Here is a 13,480-nt window from a genome sequence, read left to right as displayed (position 1 = left end):
CTACTTAAATCAGATTTAGTACTGTCTGATTTAGTACTTAAATCAGGCAGATTTCCTCTGTCAGAAATTCTCTAGCTATTCCTTAGGTGAAGGAAAACCTAAAACATGTGAGTCAACCAGGAAAGACCGAGCCTGAAGAAAGCCTACAGGACTATTTGGGAGCCATGTATCTCTTCAGTTCACCTCAGTAAGCTGTTAACTAACATGTACAGAAATGAACATTTAACTTTAATTACTGCAATGATTTAATTTCACAGGTAAGAAGGGGTGACAGTTTTACTATACCATACATCCCAGACTTATGCTTGGTGGATACTGTTATCTCCCCACCTCTGAAGGAAACAAGCCACAAGACCCCAGCAGGGCTTTTGGCCACATTCAGACCCCAGGGAAGGGAACAAGACTGTTTCTCAATAACTGCACAGCCTGTCCAGGCTGGGGTCCAGTCATTGATCCCTCTGAGGGGGCATTAGCCTGACGGGCTGCAGCTGGGAAGAGCCATCACTCACAGACCTGATCTTCCTACCTACAGACACCAGAGGGGTGGGTCACAATAAAATTATGAGCTTGCACCCACTGCAGAAGGGAACAGCTTCAGCTGTCCATTGGCAGGAAGGGAAACAACCAAGTGACCGCACCATCAGAGAAGGACACCTAACTATATGGAGCCCTCCCGTTCAGCAGGCTGGAGTCACACCCAGCACATCAAATTCAACTGGTAGCAGTTGATCATCAGAAGAAATTGGCTTGGATTATTTTGAAGCAGACGTGTTAATTCCTTAAAACTCCCTCTTAGCTTCTCCCCTCCTCTGCACAAGTAACCCAAGTTAACAGAGTAGCTCTCTGTCCCCCTCTTGTGATAGGACCAAGAGGACTTAAAATCTCCTGGAAGGAGGTAATATTGAAAGAGCATGGCCTTTACCGCACATACCACAACTTGGGGTTTGGGACTTCTTTTTAATTCCAAAGGTTCAGCTCTTTCTCCCGACAACCAAGTCGGTGTCACCCTGCACACTGAAAGGCAAAAAACCCCCATGGCATGACAATCATTTCCCCTCAGCCTGTGAGCAACACTGCCCATCTTGCTCTGGGCCCTGCTGGCTGTTTTTAGATGTGTTGGCCAGATACAGGCATAGGACTGGAGATACAGATCGCAGCCAGGGGGATCTTTTGAAAAGGAAGAAACTTTCCTCCTCAGAGGTGTAGAGCCCGGTCTTCTGATAAGCCATCCAGCACTCACACCCCAGACCAAGATTACATTCCTCTTTCTCCTTTGTTGAAATGTAGGCTCAAACGACATCAACTCTTTCTCAATTGAATGCCCTTGTTTGTGTGCTTTAACTCTCATGCTGTCTACTCTCACCACCCAAGTCCCTCCAAGCAGGAAACCGCTGACAGCAGCTCTGTAGCTATCACCTTCAATTAACTCATCAGTCTCCAGGGGAAAGACTTCTCAGTAGCACCATTTCAGACAGCTATGAACACGAGAACCTGAAAAGCCTTCATCTGGAAGCAGAGAAGGGAGAAAGGAAAGGGGCTAAAGGGGAAGAAGAGTCTTCTCACTGGTGTGCCCTCCTTCCCAGCTGCTACCAGCTCCTTACAGGAAGCCCCGCACCTCGGGTTACATTAATATTATTATGTATTAATGTATAATTATGTATTAATATATCATCTATGCATAAGTGAGCAATATCCTCCCCTCTAGCATGAAAGCTTTGGGGAATCTCCTGCCTGCTCGCAGCTCAGGCAGAGCAAGGCGCGATCCAAATCGCCTGCCCAGAGCGAACAAGTGAGTGGCTGGGAAGAGCAGCGGGAGCCCGCTGCACCCCGAGGTGCCCCTGCCATGTTAGCCTGAGCAGTTGTCTCCAATTCTGCTTCATTGTTGTCTGATGAAGTGACTAAAACGGAAATGTTTCGGGGAATTAGCATTCCCGAGTGATCAATACAGGATGCTTTTGGTTTAAAGGAGGAGGGAAAAAAAGAAAATACATAACTAGAGAGCGGCGAGGCTGGAGCTCCTTCTGAGCTCCCCTCCCCACCGCCACCCTTTCGGTTTAAAAAAAAGGGCTGAATGTTACCATTTTTGGACATGAGCTCCGCGCAAGCCCTGCCCTAAACCACACCATTCAAACGAGAAGGCAGTTACCGTCCCGCTGCCGGGCCGGCGGGGCCGGGGCGCGGGCAGCGGGGCGGCCGACGGGGGCTGCGGGGGGGCCCCGCCACCGCCCCCCGGGGTCCCCGCTGCGCCTGGGCGCACCTGCGGGTCGGGCCCGCCGTGGCGGGCCGGGCGCCGGTGACAGGGCGGACATCTGTTGCTGGGACACACACACCCCCCCCCCGCCGCGGCACCTTTCCCCTCCCGCCCCGCCATCATCTGCCCGCCCCGCCCGCCCCCGCGGGGCCCGCCGCCTCGCCTCGCCAGGCCGCGCAGCGCCAGCCCCCGGCCGGGCGCGCACCGGCCCCGCCGAGGCCGGTGGGGGTGGCGGGGCCGGGTCCCGGCGGCCCCGCGGGGTGTGTGTGCGTGTGAGGGGAGGGGATGGGAGGAGGGTGCGCCCACCTTCCTCTGCTGCTTCTCCCAGGCCGGGTCGAGGAGCAGGTCCCGGTCCCAGTCCTCCTCCGGCTGCATGTAGTCGTTGGTCTGCTGCGGGTCGTAGTGATCCATGGCTGCTGTCGTGACGGCGGCCTGTCCCGGTAGCTGCCCGCTGTGCCCGGCCCGCGGCCGCTCAGCCCGAGCAGGCGGCGCCGACGCCCGCTCTCACCTCACCGCCTCGGCCGCGCGCAGCACCGCGGGGGCGGGACGGTCCCGCCCCCGCCCGCGGCCCGCCCCCGCGTCTCTCATTGGCTATCACCCGCGGCCGAGCCTACATTGCCCGGCGGCAGCGCCCGCGCTCATTGCGTGTCCTGCGCGTCCGTCACGGCACCCGGCCGTCGCGATAGGCGGGCTACTGCCGACCCAACCCGACCCGGCCCGCCTCGCCTCGCCTCGCCTCGCCTCGCGGCGGCGGCTGAGAGCGGGCGGTAGGTGCCGGGGCCGGGGCCGTGCGGGGAAGCTCGGTGCCGCTTTCGGGGCATTTTTCTCTCGACGGCTCCACGCGGGAGCCCGTACCGGCAGCGGGCCCCTCACAGATCCGACCTTATGGGCGGGACGGCTGAGCAGTGAGGGGGGCAGCGTTTTGTCACTGGGAGGATGTTTTCGTGTGGCACAACGGGTGGCCCGTCCTCCCGGCCCCGAAGTGAGGGTGCTCGGTCACACCCTTGCAGTCCTGCCGCCACCCCACTGGAAATACAACTTCATCGTAGGGTCACACAGGTGTGCCCGCACCTAGGATGCCAAAAAATAACTATTTTCTCTTGTTCCTGACTGGTAACTGCTGGTCAAGGTTAGGATTGCCAGCGCTGGTGGCCGAGGCTTCGCACCTGGAGTCAGGAGTCAACAGCTGCAGTCATGGGGTGCCACAGCCACCCAGTGTGCACCGTGCTGCACCAAGGCCTCCCAGACACACCTACCGCTTCCTGCCCACAAATATCCTGTTTTAGAAGGAAACGCTGAATTAAAGTGCGTTTGGATCATCTAGCAGCTTCCTTGGAGAGAAACACAAACCGTTAAGGAGTATACTGATCCACAACTGCTTGACACAGGTTTCTGTCAGTTAAACAAGTCGAGGGGAAAAAATGACAATAGCGTTATTAGTTTCTACTGGTAGTCTGAGAAGCAGGATGGTATCTCACAAAAGTGAGAGGAAGCCCAAAGAAATGCCACCCCACACCAACCAGGGCAGAGTGAGCTCGTTTCCTAGTTCATCCAGATTCAGAGGAAACGGGGAGTTTGTGGCCCATGAATGTGGGAGAGAGGGATGCTGAGAATGGACTGGAAGGATGCTGCAAAGCATCAGGATGAATTGAGCAGAAATGCACAACATCAGGCAGGATTTAGCCCCCAATTACACCAGTGAGCTCCTCTTCCAAAAGAGAGGAATTTGTTTTCTTCTTCTTACCAACATTGGAGGTGAAATTGGATATATTCTTTCTCGGCATAAATAACTGCGTAGACCATAATGGACAGATGCTCTGTATGGTTCTTGGTCTTTTTGTGTCATATGATGCTCCTTGTGTACATTTTCAGACATTATAATCACAAATACAGTTATCAGAGTTGTTCTGCACCATTCAGAGACTTGTATTTACCCTGCCATGCATCACTTGGGGCAGAAAGATTATTTAAATATGTAAGTACAGTAATATCCATGATTTTCAAAAGCAATGCAAGATGTCTCTGTTTGGAGACCCTTTGGGAAACCAGGCCACTCAGGGCATCCCAGCTCAGGGGAGCCAGATCTGAGGAATGCAGAACTACCCAGCACTTTGGAAATCCTCCTGGATGCGCTTCATGATGAAGTGTTGAGGAATGCAAAATAGTCCTGTCACTCTGGAGAGCTGGTCACAGACTTGAAAGAAACTTCCCCCACCGTTCCGCACTGCAGAGAGGTGCAGATGATGATCGCTGGTTTTTGAGAAGCAGAGTGGAGGAATTTACATTGTGGAAATATGTAAATCATCAGGGTTTGAAGAGAAAAGCCTAGTTTTTATTTCTTACAACTGTTTGATGAACACCCAGTAACAGAAATTATGAACCAACAGCTACAGCCTGATCACATGATAAAGACAACAAATCTGTCTGAAAGCTTTCCTACCTTCTAGTTTTTCTTGTTTATCAAGACACTTCTAACCTGAGGAATCTGGAAGAATATGGGAATTGTCAAGATCTGGGGATACAAAGGGAGTAGAGAAGCAAACACATTCATTGAGAGAAGTCCTGGACTTTGTATTTTAAGGCATGGGGTCCTATTGCATTTCTTCCCCACCCTTGTACTTTAAGACCTTATTATTGAAAGCCACTTTACACACCTCCCCAAATGTGGTGAGAGGTCTCAGTTGCCATTCAGTGAGTGAGGATTTTCAGCATTTTCCAGGAGATGCCCAGCACCATGGAGATCCAAGCCCTAAGACGTGGTAGATTTCTGAGGCTGAATCTTCTGGATGCTGCCTCTTTCGTTCCTTGGAGTTGAGTTACAAAGCAACTATCCCCATAGTCGTAATGTTATTATTCTTAGCTGTATAAAATACACCTAGTGATCTCTCTTACAGAGCTTAGTAGTACTATAAATAGAAAAATGTTATTAATTGCCAATATCCCATTCATTTACCTTTTTCTTCTTGCACAGGGTAGAGGATGGATTAGATGATTTAATGTATAGCATCAGTGCAATGAAATGTAATAAAATCAAGAGCAACTCTGAGGTTTCTAATGTATTAGAGCCTCTCTCCTAATTGTCCCTGCCATCTGTATTTCTAACTTCATGATCCTCACTTCTCAAAATTCTTGCCTGGATTTCTGGGAAATATCTTAACTTTTCACTACTAACCTCATTCCAAGACTTAGCTTTTCACGGACTCCTTAACAAAAGCAGGAGAGTGTTCTTGGCCAGAGTTTCGTGAACTTACGGGCAATAGAGAGGGGAAAAAAAAAGATTGTTTCTAAACTTGGGATAGTTCCCAGACCCAATTGACTCTTGACCTTGTGAAGAATAGTACCAGCACCACAAAGGGGAAGAGATGAGCTTGCAATGGGAGAGGGAGGCACAGCAGCAACAGAAGCTACAGAAGCTGGTGCTGCTGATGGGAGAGATGCCTGTAACCACATCAGTACTCTGGTTTTCCTTATTTAGTCTCCTAGAATTCTCTTCTCCCCCATACAAGATTGCTGCTGATTTCCTTGGGCATTCTTCAAACCTTGCCAGACCAAGTGGGTCTCCAGTAAGGTCTTTCCAATCCAACGAAGGGAGAGTGGGCTTTTTGTAGGGCAGCGGGCAGAGCCACCATGGGAATGGTTGGATGAACATCCTACTTTTTCAGCCTGTGACAGATGAAAAGAGGAAGGAGTCCGAGGGCATTGGGGTATTTCGGGTTACTGTTTTCTGCTCTTTCTCTTTGTGCTTAGCATATTAGCTACAGGTCATGAGTTTCCCTGGGGAGATATCTGTTTTCTTGCCAAGAACATCCATAAGCTTCTGTAATGAGGCCCGGCAGGTGAGCTCAGTCACTGTACAACAATGAACAAGGCTGTGTTGAAGTGGCCCTTGACTTCTGTTTTGGGAAGTCTCACAGCCAAGTTTCAACACTTACATTCTGCAGATACACAAAAACTTTGTAGCTCTGGGATTTACAACTTAAATTTGAACTGCATGTTGGGCTCTTACAGTAAAGGATTCAACATTTTCATCATTTCTACTTCCCCAGTCCAGGACACATTACCAGTAAAAACTCAGCACCTCTGAAATGCAGACCTTAATTTGGTGGAGTTCAGTGGGGTATACCATGCTGCATGGGAGACTAGGGAGGGGGCAGCTCCTGCCCAGAGATTGGGTGAAACATGCTTTTAAGGAACGCATGGAATAAGTGCCATGGTCATCCATGGATAGCTGGAAGCGAGGCCAAAAAAAAAGGAACAACCAAGGCAGGGATGCTGTGTTTGGAGGAGAGAAAAAAGGACCCTGAATGAAGCTCCCATGTATGAAACATCTTCCTCCTTCAGGGCCTCTTCACCTGAACTGTATTCCTCTTCTACTCTGCCCTTACCATGCTAAGTCCTCTTTCCCTTTACTTCCCTCCCCATTTACCTGAACTTCCAAAATTGGCTCCCCAGCCCTGCACCCAGGAAGTAATGTGGCTTCTGGGACTGCACAAGTACCCAAAGAAGGTGTTATATCATCCTCTGCTGACTGGGGGTCAGCTGTGCTTGTTTAGAGCATGAGCTTTAAGGCCAAAGTGATTTACAGAGCTGTCTTCACACAATAAACAATTGCTTAATATTGTTTGAAGCATGTCATTTTGTGAAAATTCCTTTTTTTCCTCCTGCAAAAAACTTGATTTTGCTTTTCTAGCAGAATATACCCTAGATCGCTCCCTTTGCTTTCACAGTGTCACTTGAACAGCATTAGAATCAGGAATTATACCTCCAGTCCCATGTTCCTGTTATCACATACCCATTGTATCTACTTTCATCCTGCAAGACAAAGTGAGTACGTGACCAACATTGCCCATACATTTCCCTTTGCTGCCTCCCTTCACCCCTGAAGGGGAAGGTGTCTGCTGCTCAGAAGTGCCCAGGAGCATCATGTGCAAGTGAAGCAGGCTCAGCTCGAGCAGCTGCTGAACTGGTTCTGCAGAGATATGTAGAAGGGTAAAATCATCCCATGATACCTCACCTACAAAGTCACATTAGATGCCCATGAAACATGCTGTACAACAAAGCGATCACCTCAGTGGGGTTAGCATCCTTATTCCATGGCATGGGCACAGAGACCGTCAGTCACCCATGGTCAGGGCTTCTCGTTTTCATGTTTTACCTGCTAGTTGCCCTATACTGAGGTGCAGGTCTTTGTGGGCTTGTTTGCTCAGCCCTTTGGGTTTTCTGTGTTCGTCTTTAAAGCACATTCCATTTCACAGCCTGTCACAGTACCTCTGTCTGGCCCAAGCAGTAAGGAGGCTCGGGGACCAGAGATGCTAAAGACAACAGCATTTTCCATGTTCCTACAAGAGGCAGGGAATGGGTCAAAGTGTAGAAGAGAACACACTTCAAATTGGAGACCATAAGCACACAAATCCCTGGCAGCCAGTATATCTATGTCCTAACCAAAGGCTTGATCCAGGCCATGCTCTGTGCAGTCTCTTCTGGTGGAGGCAGCTGGAGGGGAAGAGGCTGCCCTGAGGCACAGGGGAAGCTACAGTGCAGCAGGGGCTGCCACAGGTACCTGCCTCCATGAGCAGAGCTCTGAAAGGCAGAGCCAGCCTGTGCCTTCCACACAGCCAAGCTAGTGAGAAATCAGGAGAACCTGGTTACTTCTGGAGACAGCAGAAGAAATCCAGGCTGGCTCATTCCTGGTGCCACCAAGGGGGACACTTGGATTTGAGTCTCTTGTTCTCACTCTCTGGCTGAATGGAGCTTTCCTGATGATGTGTCCATGGCTTGCAGATGCAAAAGGCAGAATTTGTTGCTTCTCTCACTTCCCAGGCACCAAAACTGGCCATGGAGCAACTGTGACAAGCTTTGGAGGCAAGTGTTGTGAAAGGGAACAGCGGGAAGATGGTAGCAGGAAGGCAAGCACAAGGATTAGTCTCTTTCCAGCTCCACCCTTGCCCTCACAGAAAATATTTTCTTATGAGAGAGTCACTGAACCCTCAGACCTGTCATTATTTAGCCCCAGCTTAAAAACTTCACTTAAAATCCCTTCCCTTCACTTTGATGTTCTACATAATTGCAAGTCTGCCATTTTCTAGCACAGTGCTTGAAAAAAAACAGCCCTCCCCCATCTCCAAGTACATCACTTGTACAGTGGTACCCTCAGGCTGTTTTCTAGCAGAACCCCTTTCTTTCCATGGCTTGGAATGACTTTCTGGAGAGAGAGACAACAAACATTTCATTTATTCTGAGCAGGGCAGCTTCTTTGTCGCACTTCAGCAACAGCATGCTGCACCAGCTTCCTTGCTGCTAACCTGCGAGTCTAACGTTGACAAGGGCAGCAATAGTCATTGCTGTGCCACCTATCGCTGCTCTGGAACGTGCTGGGTCTGTTGCAGTTACAGCTAGTACAGTTAGGGCATGCAACAGGAGGTTACAGCTGTTGCAATAGTGTGTCAGCAATCCCTGCTTGACCAAAACCACCACTACGCTCAGGTATGTTTAGAGCAAAGTGCTTTGGGGATGCTTGCTCGAGCTTTCACATGCTGTGTCAGCGGTCTGTAGCCAGTTGGAGACCCCAGGCTCCATCCATCCATCCATGGTGCAGTTTTGCACAAGAGAACAGGGCCTGGGGGGAGATTTGCAGGATATCTGAAGCAACCATGGGTCTGGCTCCAGCGTACACTGGGCCTGCCAAGGATAATGCCTCGGGAGGGGATTACAGAGAGCTCAGTGCTCTGGTCACGCGGCCCCTCCATCCCTGACAGGCTGCTTATGCAGCGCCTGCAGAGCGCTGGTGTAAGACCTGATCATGCGTGAAGTTCATTTGCTCACTATTTTTGCTGCCTTCATGACGCAGGCCTAGGATGATCCCATAGGGGGAACCATGGAGGGTGTTGAATGGTAGAAATCTGATCCAATGAAAAATACGATACATGCAGGCCAGGCATCTACTGCAGTCTTTGATTCTAGGTGGCTGCTGCAGGAGTTCATGGTGTGAGATGGCATAACTTTGCATTGCATTGCTTTTGAGGCTATACTAGTTATATATGCAGAGCAAACACAGAAGAACAGATATCAACAGATCTAGAGCAGGCTGTACTGTGAGCGGCCAGGGAACGCTGTGCAATTGCAGCAACATGGCAAGGTATGTGTGCTATGCAGGCCGACGTAATCCCAGAGCTGCAGCTCTCTCAGGCCTCCCCCAGGAAATCCATGCTCAGAAGTGCACATACACAGCAGTGTCATTTGTAGAACATGAGAATGAAACCTTCTGTTCCCCTCAGCATTTGTGAGGCTGTGGATGGAGTGCTGTGTCTGGCTGTGGGTGCCAGTTTTTAAGAAAGATACACATCAGTTGGAGAGAGTCCAAAGGAGAAGTAACAAGAAGGCTCAGAGGTCTAGAAAACCCGACCTTTGAGGGAAGACTGAGAGAAGCAGGCTCGTCTAGTCTAGGGAAGAAAAAAACTGAAGTGAGATGCAGTAGCAGACCTCAAATATGGAAAAGTTTACTGCAAAGTGGAAGACAGTACACCATTTGCCATAGCCACCAAAGAATCTGCAAATGGCCAGGATAGCAAAGCACTTGGCCACCAAAGGAAGCTGCTGAAGGCTTTAAAGAACAAGTAGGACAGCTACAAGAAAGGCTAAACTTGGACAGCTGATCCCACCAAGAGCCTGGAGGATGAACCCTGTGTCATCTTTTGGGATCCCCTCCAGCTCTGGTTATAGCCCTGCAACAGTCAGCTTCAGAGGGTAAGACAGTACCATGAAGCAACATGACATGGTTATAAAAAGACTAACGGTGGAAGAAAAGCATTTACAGCTGCAGGGATTTAAAAATGTAAAATCGGACCTATGGAACCTGACCTAGACAGTCCCATCAGATGCCCATGTGTAAAGCACGACTGCAGCAGGAACTTGACTCAGCCAAGAGAGCTGACTAAGGTGAAAGGGGCTGTGGGAAAAAAATGCAGCCACACATTTATGTACACTTACATGGACAAAAACCAGTTTAAATCCACTTGCAGCTCTCTCATAAAGGAAGTGGCAGTTCTCTTTGTGTTACAGCTACCAGTAAAATGCAGCATCTGTACTCCAAATGCTGAGAGAGATGCTTCACTCCTAGGTTTGGTTTTTCAAATGCACCTCTCATGGCCTTTACATCTCCTCGTGCTTTTAGCATCGATTATTTCAGTAGCGAGATGGGTCACAGTGACATCAGACTGAAAACTATATTCACAATCCATGCTTGGGTATGAGGCCACAATGACAGATAGTTTATAAAGGGCTAAGAAAATGCAGATCCATATGACTGAAGGGAGGCCCACCCTCATCATTAGTGCACCAACAGAACACAAGTGCTATTAAAATTAGGGGAAGAGGGGTGGGTTAATTCTTACCTGTTAGCTGTGGTCTTCAGGATGCTAATCGAGGCTCCTGTAATATCATCTAGTGCTCCAAATGCTGCCCTGGGAGAGCAGGGAGAACAGCTGAGCTGCAGGTTTTTGGTGTCTTCTGTACCATGCCAAGCCACCCGCCTCCACCAGCAGCAGAAGTGGCACAGCTTAGCACGGCGTGGTGTGGAGGAAGAGCTCACTCCTTTCAGAAAAGTGGTTGGTACAGCTGAAAAACACACCAACAGCCTTACAGGCACACCAGATTTTCTCAGCACATAGTGGCCCAGCAGTGAGTGGGGAACACGACGCTGAGTCAGTGAGGCTGGGATCCAAATTCAGACTTGTCTCGGAAGTGGAGCAGGACCCACACGCTGAGCCCAAAGCCACCGCTCCATTAACTTGCCTTCCCAAAGTACACTTGTGGGAGCCTGAAGTTGTCCATGGTGCAAGGAGGGGTGGCTAAGGGCTTTGCCTGAAGAAGCCCCTTCATCCCACTTTTCTGGAGGGGGCAGGGAGCACCTGGGTGGTCGGCAGCCTGCTTGCCTCCGCAGAGCAGGTTAAGCTCTTGTGCTCCACAAGCAAAAACTGCTGCACAGCAGCAGCTATGGGTTATGCATGCTTTTGCACAGAAAATCATCTCATGTTCATTATGCTTTTCTCTTAACTGGCTCATTCTCCTTGCTGTTTCTTCTCTGTATGGCGGGAGCAACTGTGCACAGCTACCTCAAAACAAACTGCGTAGTGTGAAGTTACCTCCTACATCAAAAAAGCTTCTTATTTGGGAAGCAGCAGCAAACCTCACACCCTTATATTTGCAGTAGCTTCACTGTCAGGAAGGTGACACTTGTGAAACAATACATGCAGTGCTGTAAAATGGAGTTTGGAGGAGACACACAAGTGAGGAAGATGCTGCTGGGCAGCACCAACAGCACACAGTAGGGGCAGCTACTCAGCAAGCAAATTAGGTAAGCTGCTCTCCCCAGCTTCCTTTAATCTCTTCTCTAGTAGGATTTCCCCCTCCTCCCCATCTTCTCACATAATGTACACCTGTGATTTTGCTTGTAAGAGGAGGCTCCAAACCAGCAGGGTAAGCCCTGGGTTTCCTTGTAGTGCTTTGCCTCTGCTGATTTTTCTGAGCCATGACTATTTATCTGCTTGTGCCTTCCTTCCAAGCCTACCATAAAACTAGCTTTACAACACAGCAAGTGAAGAGGGATATGAGCAATGCAGACAGTGGCACTTTCAGACCAAAGGAAGGAGGCTCTGGGAGCAGCCCAGCACCACCCCACTCAGGCTGGGCTGCTGACTCTGCATGCCCTGCCTGTGCTTTCGGTGGCTGTAGCCCAGCAGTCAGGGCCAGGGCTCAGAAGTTGTCTTCACTGTTTAGAGAGTTTGTCCCATAAACAAGTCCTCCCCCATCCCTAAGAGCTCCTCCCAGGCCATCCTGCTCTTCATTTAAATATTCTGCTTTTTAATATGTTGGTTTTTTCTTTTTTCCCTGAGAAAGCCTCAGCTATTTCCTCAATAGTAGAGAAGGAGATGAAGGGGCTGAGGAACAATAAACAATATGAAGTTGTGGATTAGACCTCACATTAAGCCTGAAGTCCACCTGTCAAGACATCACTCTCTCATGTCTTTTTTTGGACCAATCAATACCCTGTGGGTACATGTTTCTTTCCTGACCTTCAGATCAGCAAAAAATCTAGAAAATGCTGCTTTGGCTTTTTTCTTTTTTTTTGGCAGGGCAGGCATCAAGCAGAGGCCTTCCCCGCAATTGCGCTCCTGTCATGGAAAGGACAAATCCGCTCCCGTGAGGGATGCCTGGGGAATCAAACTGTAGACTTTTGCATGACATCATTTGAAGCTTTAAACAGGGGTTTAGTGCAATTGCCATCCAGCCCAGCAGCTGGTGACCTGACTGGGTGCCTGTGGACAGGACAGATGCGCACAAGCTGGATCACTGCAGCACTTGGGGACTGGACTCACTGTCATCCACTCTGTGTTGCTCCAGCGGTGGCCAGCACTTGGTATGGGGACAAGAGTGGAGAGCCCCTGGTCACCCTCATGGGCCATGCTACCCCCTGACCCCAGGTTTCCCCCACCCTGGGCTGTGCCTGGCCCCAGGGTGCCTGGCCAGGAGCCTGAAGGTTTTCACAGCCATTTAGGGTAAGGCTGGCTCCCGTGGGCTGGCCGGCTCGTCCCCCCCAGCACAGCCACAGGGAAGGAAAGGTGAAAACCCTCCAGCCTTGTATGGAGCATGGTGGCGGCTGAGTGGCAGCAGGGGTGATATCGTCCCACTGGCTGGGGGGTCCCAGGCCTGCACCTCCTGCTTGGCACTGGACCCCCCGGGGCGGCTCCTCTTGCCCTCCGTCCTGCAGAGTCCATCGTCTCTCTCCTGTGCTGGAGCAGGAGGCTGTTAGGACCGAAGCTGAGAAGTGGAGGACCAAACCAGTGGCAAGAAGAAGAACTGCTGGGTGGGGAGTTTGGGAGTGGGCTGACTGCTCCAGCCATCTGCACTGTTTAAATAACTGCCTAGGTCAAGATGCGCTGCTCTATATTGCCCTCCAGCACACAGGCAGAAAGTGGTGGTGCTTTCCTCTCTGGAAAGTGAAAGCTGCCCTTACAGCTTCCCTGGGTCTTCCCCTGCTGAAAAAGGAGAGCCACTTGTTAATATAAAGGAAGATGTGGCTTCCTCTTGTGTTACGGCCAACAGCAAACTCACCATCATTATTCCTGGCTAAAAATACCCCTAACATCTCTACCCCATCCTCTTCACAGGGCAGAAGTGGACGGGGTTTCAGCACTTGCACTTTCAACTGACCTGGAGGCAGCCTGTTGGGGC

General features: G+C 50.3%; 1 protein-coding gene across 7 annotated transcripts in view; it reads right to left on the bottom strand.

The window, feature by feature from the left end:
• Nucleotides 1-2,773, bottom strand: part of ACTN1 (actinin alpha 1) — a 92,774-nt gene extending 90,001 nt beyond the window's left edge. For all 7 annotated transcript variants that reach the window (XM_074868060.1, XM_074868053.1, XM_074868055.1 and 4 more), the window contains exon 1: nt 2,558-2,773. In XM_074868060.1, the coding sequence (XP_074724161.1) occupies nt 2,558-2,662 (105 nt within the window). In that variant the 5' untranslated portion in view covers nt 2,663-2,773. The remainder of the gene's footprint in view (nt 1-2,557) is intronic.
• Nucleotides 2,774-13,480: the final 10,707 nt, after the last annotated feature.

The sequence above is a fragment of the Strix uralensis genome, chromosome 4, assembly GCF_047716275.1.
Source record: "Strix uralensis isolate ZFMK-TIS-50842 chromosome 4, bStrUra1, whole genome shotgun sequence".
NCBI lineage: Eukaryota > Metazoa > Chordata > Aves > Strigiformes > Strigidae > Strix > Strix uralensis.
Note: the sequence above shows the minus strand (reverse complement) of the source record. Positions and strands in the feature narration are given on the sequence as shown.